Source organism: Myxine glutinosa, chromosome 2 (genome assembly GCF_964187855.1).
Source record: "Myxine glutinosa chromosome 2, kmMyxGlut1.1, whole genome shotgun sequence".
NCBI lineage: Eukaryota > Metazoa > Chordata > Myxini > Myxiniformes > Myxinidae > Myxine > Myxine glutinosa.
In genome coordinates this window covers 217613796-217626666 of record NC_136262.1, presented here as the reverse complement: position 1 = coordinate 217626666, position 12871 = coordinate 217613796, and the positions used below count along the sequence as shown (strand labels likewise).

The following is a 12871-nucleotide window of genomic DNA, read 5'->3' as shown; positions in this document are numbered from 1 at the left end:
CAGTTGTATCCTGTCTATTAATTATGTACCTCTTAAATTGCACATTGTTGGTATGTACCTTTCTACCCTTTAGACTGCTGAGACCCCTTAGACTTTTGAAGACCCCCCAAAAACCCTTAAATACCCCAAAGGCATAAAAGACCCCATAGACCCAAAATACCCCCAAATACCCTGAAGTCCCAAAAGACCCAGGAGAACGAAAAGACTCAAAGACCCTTAAAGACCCCAAAGACTCAAAGTCCCAGAGGATCCTGGAGACCCCAAAGGCCCTGAAGACCATTAAAGACCCTGAAGACCATTAAAGACCCTGAAGACCATTAAAGACCCTGAAGACCATTAAAGACCATGAAGACCTTTAAATATGCTGAAGACCCTAAATACCCTGAAGACAAAAAAAACGCAAAGACTCTTAAAGACCCCAAGATCCTTAAGACCCCCAAGACCCTTAAGACCTCTTTTACCTTTAAGATCCTTGCAATACTTTAGACACCTTTAGATCGCTTCACCCTTTAGACATTTATACACTTTATACCCCAATAATCTTTAGACCTTTAAAGCCCTAAAGCTCCGTTAGACCCCTTAGACTTTAACACTATGTAGACCCTTTATACTCTTCAGACAGGCTTGGACCCTTTACCATTTAGAGCTTTAAACCACTTGGACATTTTTAGATTACAAATAAATTACAAATAAATAATGTCACTAATATTACAAAGAAATTTGTACAAAAGGAATGTTTGTATTATGATTGGTGTAAATCATGACAACATAGCAACTCATGTGCAGTCATTATCCATAGTTAAAACAAGCCTGTGCCTTTGTAGCGACGTGTGGTGAGGCAAGTATGGCGAGCCAATCCACGCAAGTACATAATAAATAAATAGCCCCCAAGTGGGGCCCTTGGGAGCTCCCGTGATGCAAAATCGAAAAATCTAAGCCTGAGTGATTGTGCGGGCTACTGCTTTGTATTCATGTGTCAAGTTTCAGAACAATTAGCCGGGTGATAAGGGAGGAGTAGCAAAAGTAGCACAAGTTTAACGGACGGACGGACGAGCTGACGGACAGAGATCACGGCCCATTTTATAATGGCATCTCTTCGAGAATCGAGATGAGATGATCTAATAAGAGTACAATACAACAGGCTGTTGCAATAACATCGACAATCAAAGCTGAATAACTATTTACCAGCGTCTCCCATAGAATCGAAGATGTTCTCAGTTGCCGTAAGGATCGAATCGCTGGCCTGCTCGTAAGGCTGCATGTGCAGCGGACTGCCAGCAATGTCACGAGCATAGCGGCGGATATGCTGCAGCAGAGCATTGAGAGCATCCGTAACGGCAGAAGCCGCCTCACCGACCTGCCGCAACAGCTCTTCGTCATCCGTAGCCTCTTGTGATGCCTCGACACAGCCCTCCACCGAGTGCGCCACTACCTTTCCAGCTTCCATCAGTTGTTCCTGGCAGGCGGGTGCTCGCATCGTAGGTCCCACAACCTGTACATAAGGACAAGTGGACAGAAAAGGCAAAATGCATGATCGTTATCAAGGTCTACCAGATATAAAATGTATGGCTCCATGGCATGCACTATTATGTCACAGCCTTTCTTTCCTCTGTTAATACCCAGTGAATTCTCTCATACCTATAACTCCATAATATAGAGTACTTTTACTGTTTTAGCCTTTAGTATTTCCATGCTTTGAAACTTTGACGATGAAAGTTTCTCTGATTTCCTCATCTGCATGCATAGACATTAGCTTTAAACTCCTTCAATGTTCCATTATCTATGAGAGCAGGTTATTTAGGCCAGTGCTGGAAAAAATACTAATTTACATATACATATATTATGAACACAGATTACCTTTCCTTAGTTATTTAAAAAACTTTTGAACCTCTTAGCCCATATAGAATGTGCGTAAAAGGATTGTTTGAACCACGATTATTATAAGGTAGACCAGACCTTAAGTTGACAAAGGCATTACCAACCATTATCCATTAAAAAAATGAAACGAGGGGAAAAGGAAGATTAACTCCACCTTTGTGCAAGCCACCAGCTGGGATGTAGAGAGGGCACATTGGGTGGCAGCAGAGATGACGTGGTTTTGGTGCAGGGGGTCGTCGGTGTGCTGGGCAACATTTTTGGCTTTGAGCACTAGAGTAGCTGCAGCATTTGCCACTGCCTTGGCCAACTGCATGAGCATGTCCTGTGGATTACAAAAAAATGTCGATCTTTATCAACGTTACTTTGTGGCACAGATGGAGTGAACTCAAATTTTCCAAAACTGTGTTCATGTAAAATTGCCAAAGTTAGCTTTCTTCACTGCAAGGTTCACTTCACATATACAAATGCAAAGTTACTAAAAGTTAGTTGAAACTTGATATGGCTCATCCGTTTCATAGACTGCTTGTTTCCCGACCAACAGCAAATACAGTATTCTATCATAACCATAACAGGATGGCAGTATTGTGATTGAAAGTTTGCAGCTTTATCCATCTTGTTCGCACTCTGTGTCCTCCCCGAGCCCTCATTTTCTCCCATAGTCATTATTTTTTCAAGACTCCATCTGTTTTGTCCCTCAACTCTGCTGTTGGAGTGTTCCCTCTCCCTCCTCCTCCTCTATTTCTATTTTTCTTTTTGTTCCGTTACATCCTGATTCGTTCCTGTGTTCTAGTTCCTCCACGAGCCTCAACACTGCATACAAAACACAGCATGTAAAAGCGTAAAAACAACCCAAACTAGAAAGCATGTGAAAATTGAAAGCCCATCTACGTCCGTTTGTATTCAGTCATCTTTGTCACATATCATGGCCATGGAGCCGGCCACATATCACATTCTGGTTAACCCATACGACTATGCTATCAAGTTTGGTTACAATCGGTACAGGACTAGCCGAGATATGACAATACATTACCCATGATGGTGTGGAAAGACTGATACACCCAGAGACAGACAGAACTGGTCATTCTAATACTTCGCTAATAACGTCTGGAACCGAGGTTTTTTTTTTTTTTGGTTTTTTTTTTGTAATAGCCCCCAATTGGTAAATAGTTGGTGGAATTTACAACAATGAACTTTCATTGGCACACCTGAACATTTGTGGTGCATTTTTAAAGAACAAAAATGTTTTAATTTTCATTCATTAATATTTCTCATTTGTTATAAACATGTCAAGGCTCATTGAATTGATAATTGTTAGAGGAAGAAGTCACAAACTGACAGAGAGAGAGGTGGGGCAAGGTGCAGGTTGACCTAAAATTCAAGGGGAAGGGGTTGTTGGACGCATGGAGGGGGTTGATTGCAATTAGATTTTGCAAAAACAATAAACAGAAGTGGGGGATGATATGATTTGTCTATAAGCTGCCCTCTTGACAGACTAAAGAAACGGCAGTCTGATTTCTCCTGCTACTTTCATTGCCACATTATCAAGCATTGCAATATATATGTGTGTATGTATATATATATTGTTACGGATTCGTAACTTCCGTTGTTGTGGTTTTCACCCACTTGACATATTTCTGATATTATGTACTATTATTATTCTCAAAAGGGTTATTATTCATGAACAGTTATCTAAAGTTAAAAAGGCTAACTTTAAATGATACCGGAAACCGAACTGGAAGACGACGGCAGAGAAGAGAGGAGGGGGCGGAGCGAGAGAGTCGGAGAAGAAGCTGGTTGCTTTACGGTCTGCAACGAACGTTGTCAAGCAAGAGTCACGTACTTTGGATTTCCTGGGAAAAAGGAATTCCTGCGATAAAGTTGTTATTGCTGTGACGGATCATCCTGCGTGTCAGGTTTGGCGTTAGATTCCGAAGAATCATCGCTGGGTCGTGACGACTCGAGAAACACGAGCCGTCGGCCGTTTTGACTCGTGCGCTTCGCGCGTCGAGCAGACCTTCCTTGCTTCGTCAACCGTTTCCACCGCTTTCAGACGTATCTGTGGTGTGTGTGTGTGCACTGAGGATTTTGACGATTACTCTGCGGCTCGCCGACCGTGAACAGTGAAAGTTCATACCTGGAGGGTGCCGTTGGATTTCCCAGTCGCCGTGAGTGCGCCTTGGTGCCGCTTTAACCACGTGACCATTTTCTCCGCTTTGGGCCGCGTGCGCCTTTGTGCCGTTTTGGGCGGCGTGTCTGTGCCTGTCCTCTGAACGAGATTCTGGTTTCGATTCGACATCGTTCTGTGGATCACTGGAGGGGACCAACTCTGAGCTCGAAGACGGGAATATAGAGACACTGGGGAAGGTTATTTTCCACTCACTTGGAGCACAGTGAGTTACCTCATGCATGTTAGCGGATGGTCCCATCATAGGAGATATTGATTGTACTCTTGATTCCTATTATTGTTATATTGTTATTTTTGTGTGATTTTAAAACAATATTTGTTTGTATTATTGGTGTTTGTATTATTTGCAATTGGTGTGGTTTCACCATTGGTTTTTGACACAGAATGAATGAATGAATGATCGTTTTAAGGCCATTTTCCCCGCTAGAGCGGGGGTTAGCCTTGCGGGCACCATGACAATCATGGTTCCCTGTTTGAGGCAATGTTTTTATGGCCGGATGCCCTTCCTGACGCCAACCCTTGGTCGCCTCTTACGATGTGCAGGGATACGGTGTACCTATTCTAAACCGGGGTACATTGATTTTTGACACAGGATAACATATTTTTCTGCCGTGGCTCCTCAAGGGGTTCGGAGGTATACCGAGACCAGGAAGTCGGGGAGGAACACGTAATAACACCGAGAATAATTGTGATGTAAACCAGACTTTGCCATATGCAAATTTCAGAAGCTCTACGTTTCAGAAGACTTAGGTTTCAACCCCCTCAGTGACGATGAAAGCAGATGCATGACAGTCAAACAAACCTGAAAACTCTGGTCAGTTTCATCCTCCCCGATCTCACGCAGCACCTCCCCACTGGCATGGCCCACACCACCCGCTGCCGTCAACATACTCTGCTGGGGCTATTTATCCAACACAAAAGCAGTCCGTTAGTCACTGCAAACCCAGTGCAAACATCTTTCACAGTCCACGGAGCCCAGAGCTGGGACCAAGCTCAGCCTGACCCATACACACAGATTCCAAGAATGTACATGAGGCTCAGACCTGGACTGTAATGCTCAAACCTAGGCTGTGATGCCCAAACTTGGGCTAAGCTAAACACTCAGGAGGATCACAGTGCCTGTGGAATCAAAGCTTAATAGTTATTGTATATGCACAAAGATACAGTATAACAAACATATCTCTCTCTCTCCCTCTCTGTCTCTGTCTTTATCAAAGCTATCATTGATGAGCCTTTGATCAATAATTACCTCTCCCACCAAAGGTGGATGGAGGTTATGGCTTCACCGCTGTCTGTTTGTTTGCAAAATAGATCTCAAAAGGTTGTGAATGGATTAGGCGGAAATTTGGTGGAGAGGTAGGGTATGTGACAAGGGTGAAATGATTAGATTTTGGTGAAGATCCGGATATGGATCCGGATACGAGAATTTCGTCCGAATCAGTCCACAACTTTTTGAGATATTCTCCTCACAGACAAACAAACAGACAGACAGACAGGGGTGAAAATGTAACCGGACCTTATATCGGATGGCAGAGGTAATTATTGGATCTGGACCCTCCTCCCCCTCCTCCTCGATTCCCCCTCCTGCTGTTAGTGTTAACGCAATTTTCACAACAATTGAACTTTTAAAAAATTCCAATTTTGATCCCAACACCGTTTAGAGGAAATTTTTGGAATCAGTGACCCTAAATTACTAAAAGAAAGTGTTCTTACTTTTGTAAAATTTGAAAAATCTCACATTTGGCCAAAGCAACCCATTGGCAGTGGTGCTGGATTTTACCCAATCCTGGTGGAGGGTCTAAACAAAATCGAAAATCCGAAATATTTTGCAGAAATGCTATATGGGGCTAGTGTAACAAAAAAAAAAAGTATGACCAGATCAATATGAGAATATTTTTCAAAACGGTGTGTTGGGGATATCCAGCGTCAGGTAATGGGCACAAACTCCACCCTCAACCCCCGACCGATGGCAAGGTGCAGCTATGTATCTTATATGGTTTTAATTTTAGAAATAACATTTCAGTTTAATGGGGGTTATATTCCCGGTATCGTAATTTCACAATTAAATTTCTTGCAATTATTTTATCGCGAAATAGCTCTAACATTTCAAATGACCTTATTGAAAGCATCTAGGTCCATTGATGTTTCAACGGGTGACTGCTAGTTACATAATATATGGACAAGCCCTATCAAACAATAACTAAAAATGGTGTAATGAAGAAAGAAAACCAAAAATGTTGATCAGACCTTTTAACAAGTGGTTGTCATAGTGCTTACAGGTGAAGCCAAAGAAAGTGAAGAGGAAAGAATTATGGAAGTGATGAAAAAAAAAAAATTCAGGTTAATATGTTAGGGTAATGTCGGTAAAAGCTGAAATAAAACTACAAATGTCACATGGTGCCAGGCTGCAAGGTAACCTCAGTTGTGCTGGGATCGATGGTGGTGAGCAGATCAGACACAGCAGAGGCCAGATTACGTGCTGCCTGCATCAGATCCTGTCCATTTCCCCCCTCATCATCCATGAGGGCAGCGAGGAGGCGCACACCTTTAGACATCTCAGTCAAGTTTGATGAGATAGATGTCACGGCACAACCCACAGCTGTGTAATCGATGTCTGCTGGATCTCCTGGATGTCGCAGAGAAACGGCTTTGTCGTTATACATTGTGCAATGAAGTAAATAAAAATTGGATATCAGGCCCAAACTATTATATTGATCGCTATAACTACATATTGCATTCGCACAATAACAAAGGGTGGGGTCTAAGGGTGAGGGGAGTGGGTGGGGGGAGCAAGAGATGGCCATGGTTCTTTACCTTTCGACAGTGTGGGCCATCTTTACATCATTTATCATTTAAAAAAATAATTGGTTTGTGTTCTTTGTTTTTGGACCAATTATTCAATTTCTGTAACAATTGGTTCCATTGGATTTGCTCACCAGCCCCTCCCATTTCTGGAATCTAAATGCAGCATTAATGACCACAATGTATCTGCAATCATAATTATCCTGAAATAATGATGCTTTCAAACAAATCACTACAACTATATCCAGTTCAACCATGGTATAGCTTGGTGAGAAGCACTGGTCAACAAAAATAGATCATGTAAGCGGATATACCTGCCTCCATGGTAAGTCTTGGGATAAGCAAGATGGTGACTGTTGTTTTTGCATACAAAGTCGAGCTCATGAAGTTAGGACATGTAGGACATGCAAGGCATTAGAAGTTAGGACATGTGGACGCAATACAAGGGAATGAATGAAAAGGAAGAGGAGAGAGAAGAACATGTCATCTGCCCAATATATGGGGAGAGGTATTACCATTCTGAAGCCCTGGATGGAAGAGTGGGTTTGAACAGACTGAAGCAGAAGGTTCAACAAATGTGGGATAAAAGAGGTACAAAGGAGTGGAGGCGAGCAATAAACCTCGAGTTTGCGATTTACAAAAGGATGGGGTTGCTTGTAGAACGCTTATGTAAGCAGAGAGGGATGCCACTGCTGTTGGCCTATCGGTGGGATGATGAGAAATCGAAGGATATAATGTGGAGTCACCTACAAAAAGGAAAGTGTTTTCCAGAGCATCAGAGAGGTCAGCGTATACTAGGAATAGGACTGGGCCAAAGATGCTGTCTTGGAGCATTCTAGCCTCTACTGTGAGATGGTTTAGCCTCAAGAGCTATTATTGGGGGACATTTATTTATTAATTATACATGCATACAATGCAGGACTTTTTAAACAGCCCTTATCCCAGATTGCACTATTCATACCCTTTATATTCCCTCCCTTTATGCCGGTCTTCTTCCAACCTTCTTTTCCTTCTCTTTCCACACTTCCCTCCCTTCCTTTATCTATGCAATTATCTCTCCTTTTTTTCTCAATTGTCCTTCTCTCATTTAAGCTCCACCACAGTCCCATATAAAAATAAGTGGCCACCTGGTTTGAGCCCTGACCTGACCTCCCTGACTGGGAGAAGCTCACTTACATTATCCATGGTATTCAGAGCAGGAAGTTAGTGAGTTTTTTTTTTTTTTTGTGTACAGGATCGAGGCTCGTGAAAGAGCTAACATTTATCATACAAAAAATCAAACAGACAAGCAAAACATATAATAAGGGTAGCGGTAGACAACATGGGGAGAGAAGGGGAAGCACACAAACACAACATTTGAGAGCAGGGACATCGGGAGATCTGTGGGAGGGCTTGGGGGGAGGAGGCGTAGGAAGGGGGGAGGGTTGGGAGAAGTATAAAACACAAGGACATTGCAAGGACTTCCAGGAAGGAAGTTGGTATTTCAAAAAAGTGAATCTGGGGTGAAATTAGTGGGGGTAGAAAAGATCAAGGTTTTAGATGGGGGAAGATAAGAGATGGTGGTGAACAGCTGTTTTAAAGACCTGGAGGGAGGATTGGGATTGAAGAGTGAGGGAGTTTGTTCCAGAGGTGGGAGAAAAGAGGAATGAAGGAGTGAAGGTGAGCAGAGAGTCTTGATTTTGGCAGTTTAACCATAAGAGGGTTGCAGGCAGATCTTGTGCGACCTGTAGGAATATTTGGGGGACAGAGCACAGACAGGGCACAGACAGGGCACAGACAGGGCTGGGGGAGCGTTCTGGAGCATGATGCTAACTTTATATTTAACAGAAATCTAGGCTCATGAAGGTGCTAAATGACAGAAGGCAGCAGGTTCACAGACTGACAAGGGATAAAAGACGAATAGATAGACAAAGACATCACATGTGAGTGGATGGATGGCAGAAAGGAAGGTGTCAATGGGAGGGAGGAGGAGGTCAGTGGGTATAAAAGAGTAGGGATGGGGATGGGAGAAGCTCTTGCAAGACTGGAGGGAGGGGCACAAGACAACAGACACAGTGACTCGGGTCCACAGATGGGACAACAGAGGGTGTGGCAATAGAGGTGAGTGTGTTCATTCTAGAATTGGGGAGGGTAACTCGGCATGGGATTCTGGGAATAACTTGTGTGACCCGAATGGGCTTAGGGACGATGAAAGGAAGAGAGGTCAGAAGAAGCGAGGCAATAGAAAACATGGTGGTGTGGATAAAATTAGGATGAAAGTGCAATGTACTTTAACTCTTCCTTAAATACACCATTATTGGAAGAGGATTTTAAAACGAGTACACACAAAATCTTACAAGTAAAGTGAGTGTTGGGCAAAGCTGTAAAAGAAGTTAACAAAGTCATTTTCTGGACAATAAATCACAATCAAATTACGATTAATAACAACACAAATGCCACGTAACCATGCCAATAAACACAAGGATATTAGGTTGACGATTGACGCCAGATTGCCGTTACCAACCTGCAGCCAGATTGACGACTGACGCAGTGTGCGCCGTGATTGCATCCACCTGGGAATGAATATCATGCTTGGACTCGTCCATCTTGTTTCGGCGCCAGGTTTTCGATGCCTGACGATGAAAGGTCAAACAAATAGGGGGTCAATAAACACTGCTCTTGTTCATCACGCCAAACGATCAATTTCCAGGCCATCATGGCACGATGACCCATGGAACCTGATTTGATCTTCCTGTTAGTTCTCTTGGAACAAAGAGGAAAATATGATCACGACTTAACCATCGAGCTACTCAAACTGTAACCAACAAACTGGCTTTAACGAATCATGGCCACATGCCAGAACAGCACTATCTTACCACAATATGGGACGAATAGCACTAGTATACTCACTTAATAGTTACAAGTCAATATTGGTCCACAAGGATAGTGAGGTAGGCAGGAAAGAGAGAAACGAAAGGCTCTTTTATAAATATCATTGTCAACTGATGAATAAACCTTTTGTAAAGCACTCTGCATGAGCAGCAATCTAATTATAAACACCAAATATACACTCTCCAGCCTGTTTATTAAATTAGCACCACAAAGATAAAACATTTTAGTGAGGTTAGGAGAATTTTTTATGGCATAGCCCATCGGGCAGAGCCGTCTAAACAGTGTTTGTCCATCTGTATGTATGTATGTCCCCTCAAACATAAACCAATCAGAGCTGAGAATCTGGTCACATGACAGGGTGACTTTATTACGTCTGATGTCATTACGGTGTACAACGGCTGACTCCCCACACTCTGCCATGTTGATTTATATGCCGTTCATGCCAAACATATCGTCGAACCTGTCATAGAGTGCATTCAAAAAATATTCAGACCCCTTCACTTTTTTCACATTTTGTTATGTTGCAGCCTTATGCTGAAATCGTTTAAATTCATTTTTTCCCTCATCAATCTACACTCAATACCCCATAATGACAAAGAGAAAACAGGATTTTAGAAAGTTTTGCAAGTGTATTAAAAAGAAAAAACTGAAATATCACACTGACATAAGTATTCAGACCCTTTGCTATGACACTTGAAATTTAGCTCAGGTGCCTCCCATTTCTCTTGATCATCTTTGAGATGTTTCTACACCTTGAGTGGAGTCCACCTGTGGTACACTCAATTGATTGGACATGATTTGGAAAGGCACACACCTGTCTATATAAGGTCTCACGGCTGACAATGCATATCAGAGCAAAAACCAAGCCACGAGGTCGAAGGAACTGCCTGCAGAGCTCAGAGACAGGATTGTGTCGAGGCACAGATCTGGGGAAGCCTACAAAAAAAAATTCTGCTGCATTGAATGTTCCCAAGAGCACAGTGGCCTCCATAATTCTTAAATGGAAGAAGTTTGGAACAACCAGAACTCTTCCTAGAGCTGGCCGCCGGGCCAAACTGAGCAGTCAGGGGAGAAGGGCCTTGGTAAGAGGTGACCAAGAACCCAATGGTCACTGGCTGAGCTCCAGAGATCCTGTGTGGAGATGGGAGAAACTTCCAGAAGGACAACCATCACTGCAACACTCCACCGATCTGGGCTGTATGGCAGAGTGGCCAGACGGAAGCCAAACAGTTCAATCTTGGTTTCATCAGACCACAAAATTTTGTTTCTCACAGTCCGAGAGTCCTTTAGGTGCTTCTTTGCAAACTCCAAGCAGGCTTTCATGTGTCTTTCACTGAGGTGAGGCTTCCGTCTGGCCACTCTGCCATAAAGCCCAGATCGGTGGATTGCATCATGACCACTCCTTTTTGCATCGTGATGATGCATAGGGGGCGTAGTAACGCAAATATAGAAATTAACAGGATGATAAATAACCAATTGATATAGGTGAGAAAATTACATGCCCAGGCACCTCAGTGCTGTCTATATAATAGCAGACATGGATTTGTCCCCCCATTGGAGGAAGACCCTCTCATGAGCAGGCCGTTATTGCTCATATGGTTGGTAGCGAGTGCCCCGGAAGCAGTGTAGGAAAGAGAGTGGCAATGCTATATGTGGGAAAATTGTGTGCATGATTGGGGGTCATGTAGATATCTCAGCTGGCAGAGCACTAGTACGGTTCACCAGAGGACCTGGGTTCCGATTCGATTCCCGGTTTGGGAGCGTAATTTTTCCCACATATATTGATATATATATATATATATATATATATATATATATATATATATATATATATATATATATATATATATATATTGTTGCGGATATGAGGACTGTATATATTTTTTGATTGTGTTGTATTGTGGTAAATTGGTGTGAATTATTATTATTGTTGTTATTGTTATTCGGTGCCTCCTGCCTCCGGAGCTGTGTAAAGATCAAAAGGGCGTTCCATAATTAGTCCACAAGCATACACGTCAGCCAATCATAGAATATCCATGTTCGATAGTTATATCTTATTCTGTGTTTTAGGATAAGGCTGTGTCTCCCATTAATAGAAATACTCCATTGCACCAGTGAAAGAGATAGATTCCCTTCATTCCCACTCCCAAAACTTCCATTCCCATTCCCAAAACCTCCCTTCCAATTGCCTTCCGCATTTTGGGCGGTTTTCTTCAACCACCATTGGCCACGAGGCAGGGTTGGGGAAGAAAGGCGTGTCTCCACCTCGTCATAGAGGGGAGGAGTGAGCCAGCCCCACTCGACCAACCATGAGCCAGGGGTTTGGCTAGAGAGGGCGGAGGAAGAGCGATCGGGGAGGTTCGCAAAGGTTGAGGGGCGGGGGCCTATATAACCCAAGGCAGGGCGTGTCCAAAGAGAGATGCGCTTTTACAGAGGAGAGCAGAAGACAGAAAGGCCTTGAGTTGGACTAAGCAAGAGAGGAAGTTGTTGGCCTGGGTGGGACTAAGGAAGAGGGAGAAAGAGTCCTGAAGCTTGTGAGGGAAGGAGAGAGAACCCGTCACACCAACCTCCACCAAGCTCCGCGTTGGCTCCACCAAGCGTTAACCTCCACCAAGCTCCGTGTTGGCTCCACCAAGCGTTCACCTCCACCAAGCTCCGCGTTGGCTCCACCAAGCGTTCACCTCCACCAAGCTCCGCGTTGGCTCCACCAAGCGTTCACCTCCAGCCATCCACCTCCTGCCGTTCCTGTCATTCCCCGCGTGAGTCAGTGTCTTGTTTGTTCTGTCCTGGGTATTTAATTAAGTCTGTAGGTAAGCTAAAATTTGCACTGTGTCACCTGCGTCTTATGTGTTGTAAATAAAACTTGATTGCTCCTTTTTGCTTGTGTGTGTAAATAATAAACCCCATTACTCGTCTGTACGTCTTCTCGTTTGATTCCTTTTCCTCTTGCATTGCGTCGTTTTCGTCTTTTCCCCTCATTGAGCAGCTACGGTGCGATACGGCCAAAGTTCTGGGTGAATCGGGTGAGTCAGGGATCCTGTAACGGTCGCGGCAATACCAAACCGCTCGGTAACTAACATCTTAAACCGCGATCTGTAACAATTGGTTGTCAGGAGTTGGATTCGGACCTGGGAC

At 43.5% G+C, this 12871-nt stretch overlaps 1 protein-coding gene across 2 annotated transcripts in view; it reads right to left on the bottom strand.

Annotated features, from left to right (window-relative positions):
- The window catches only part of LOC137420825 (talin-2), a 432847-nt gene that overhangs the window by 201178 nt on the left and 218798 nt on the right, over nt 1-12871 (bottom strand). For both annotated transcript variants that reach the window (XM_068106240.2, XM_068106243.2), the window contains exons 16-20: nt 9369-9477; nt 6481-6689; nt 4866-4964; nt 2033-2200; nt 1186-1492 (exon numbers count right to left, since the gene is read on the bottom strand). In XM_068106240.2, coding sequence (XP_067962341.2) covers nt 1186-1492; nt 2033-2200; nt 4866-4964; nt 6481-6689; nt 9369-9477 — 892 coding nt within the window. The remainder of the gene's footprint in view (nt 1-1185; nt 1493-2032; nt 2201-4865; nt 4965-6480; nt 6690-9368; nt 9478-12871) is intronic.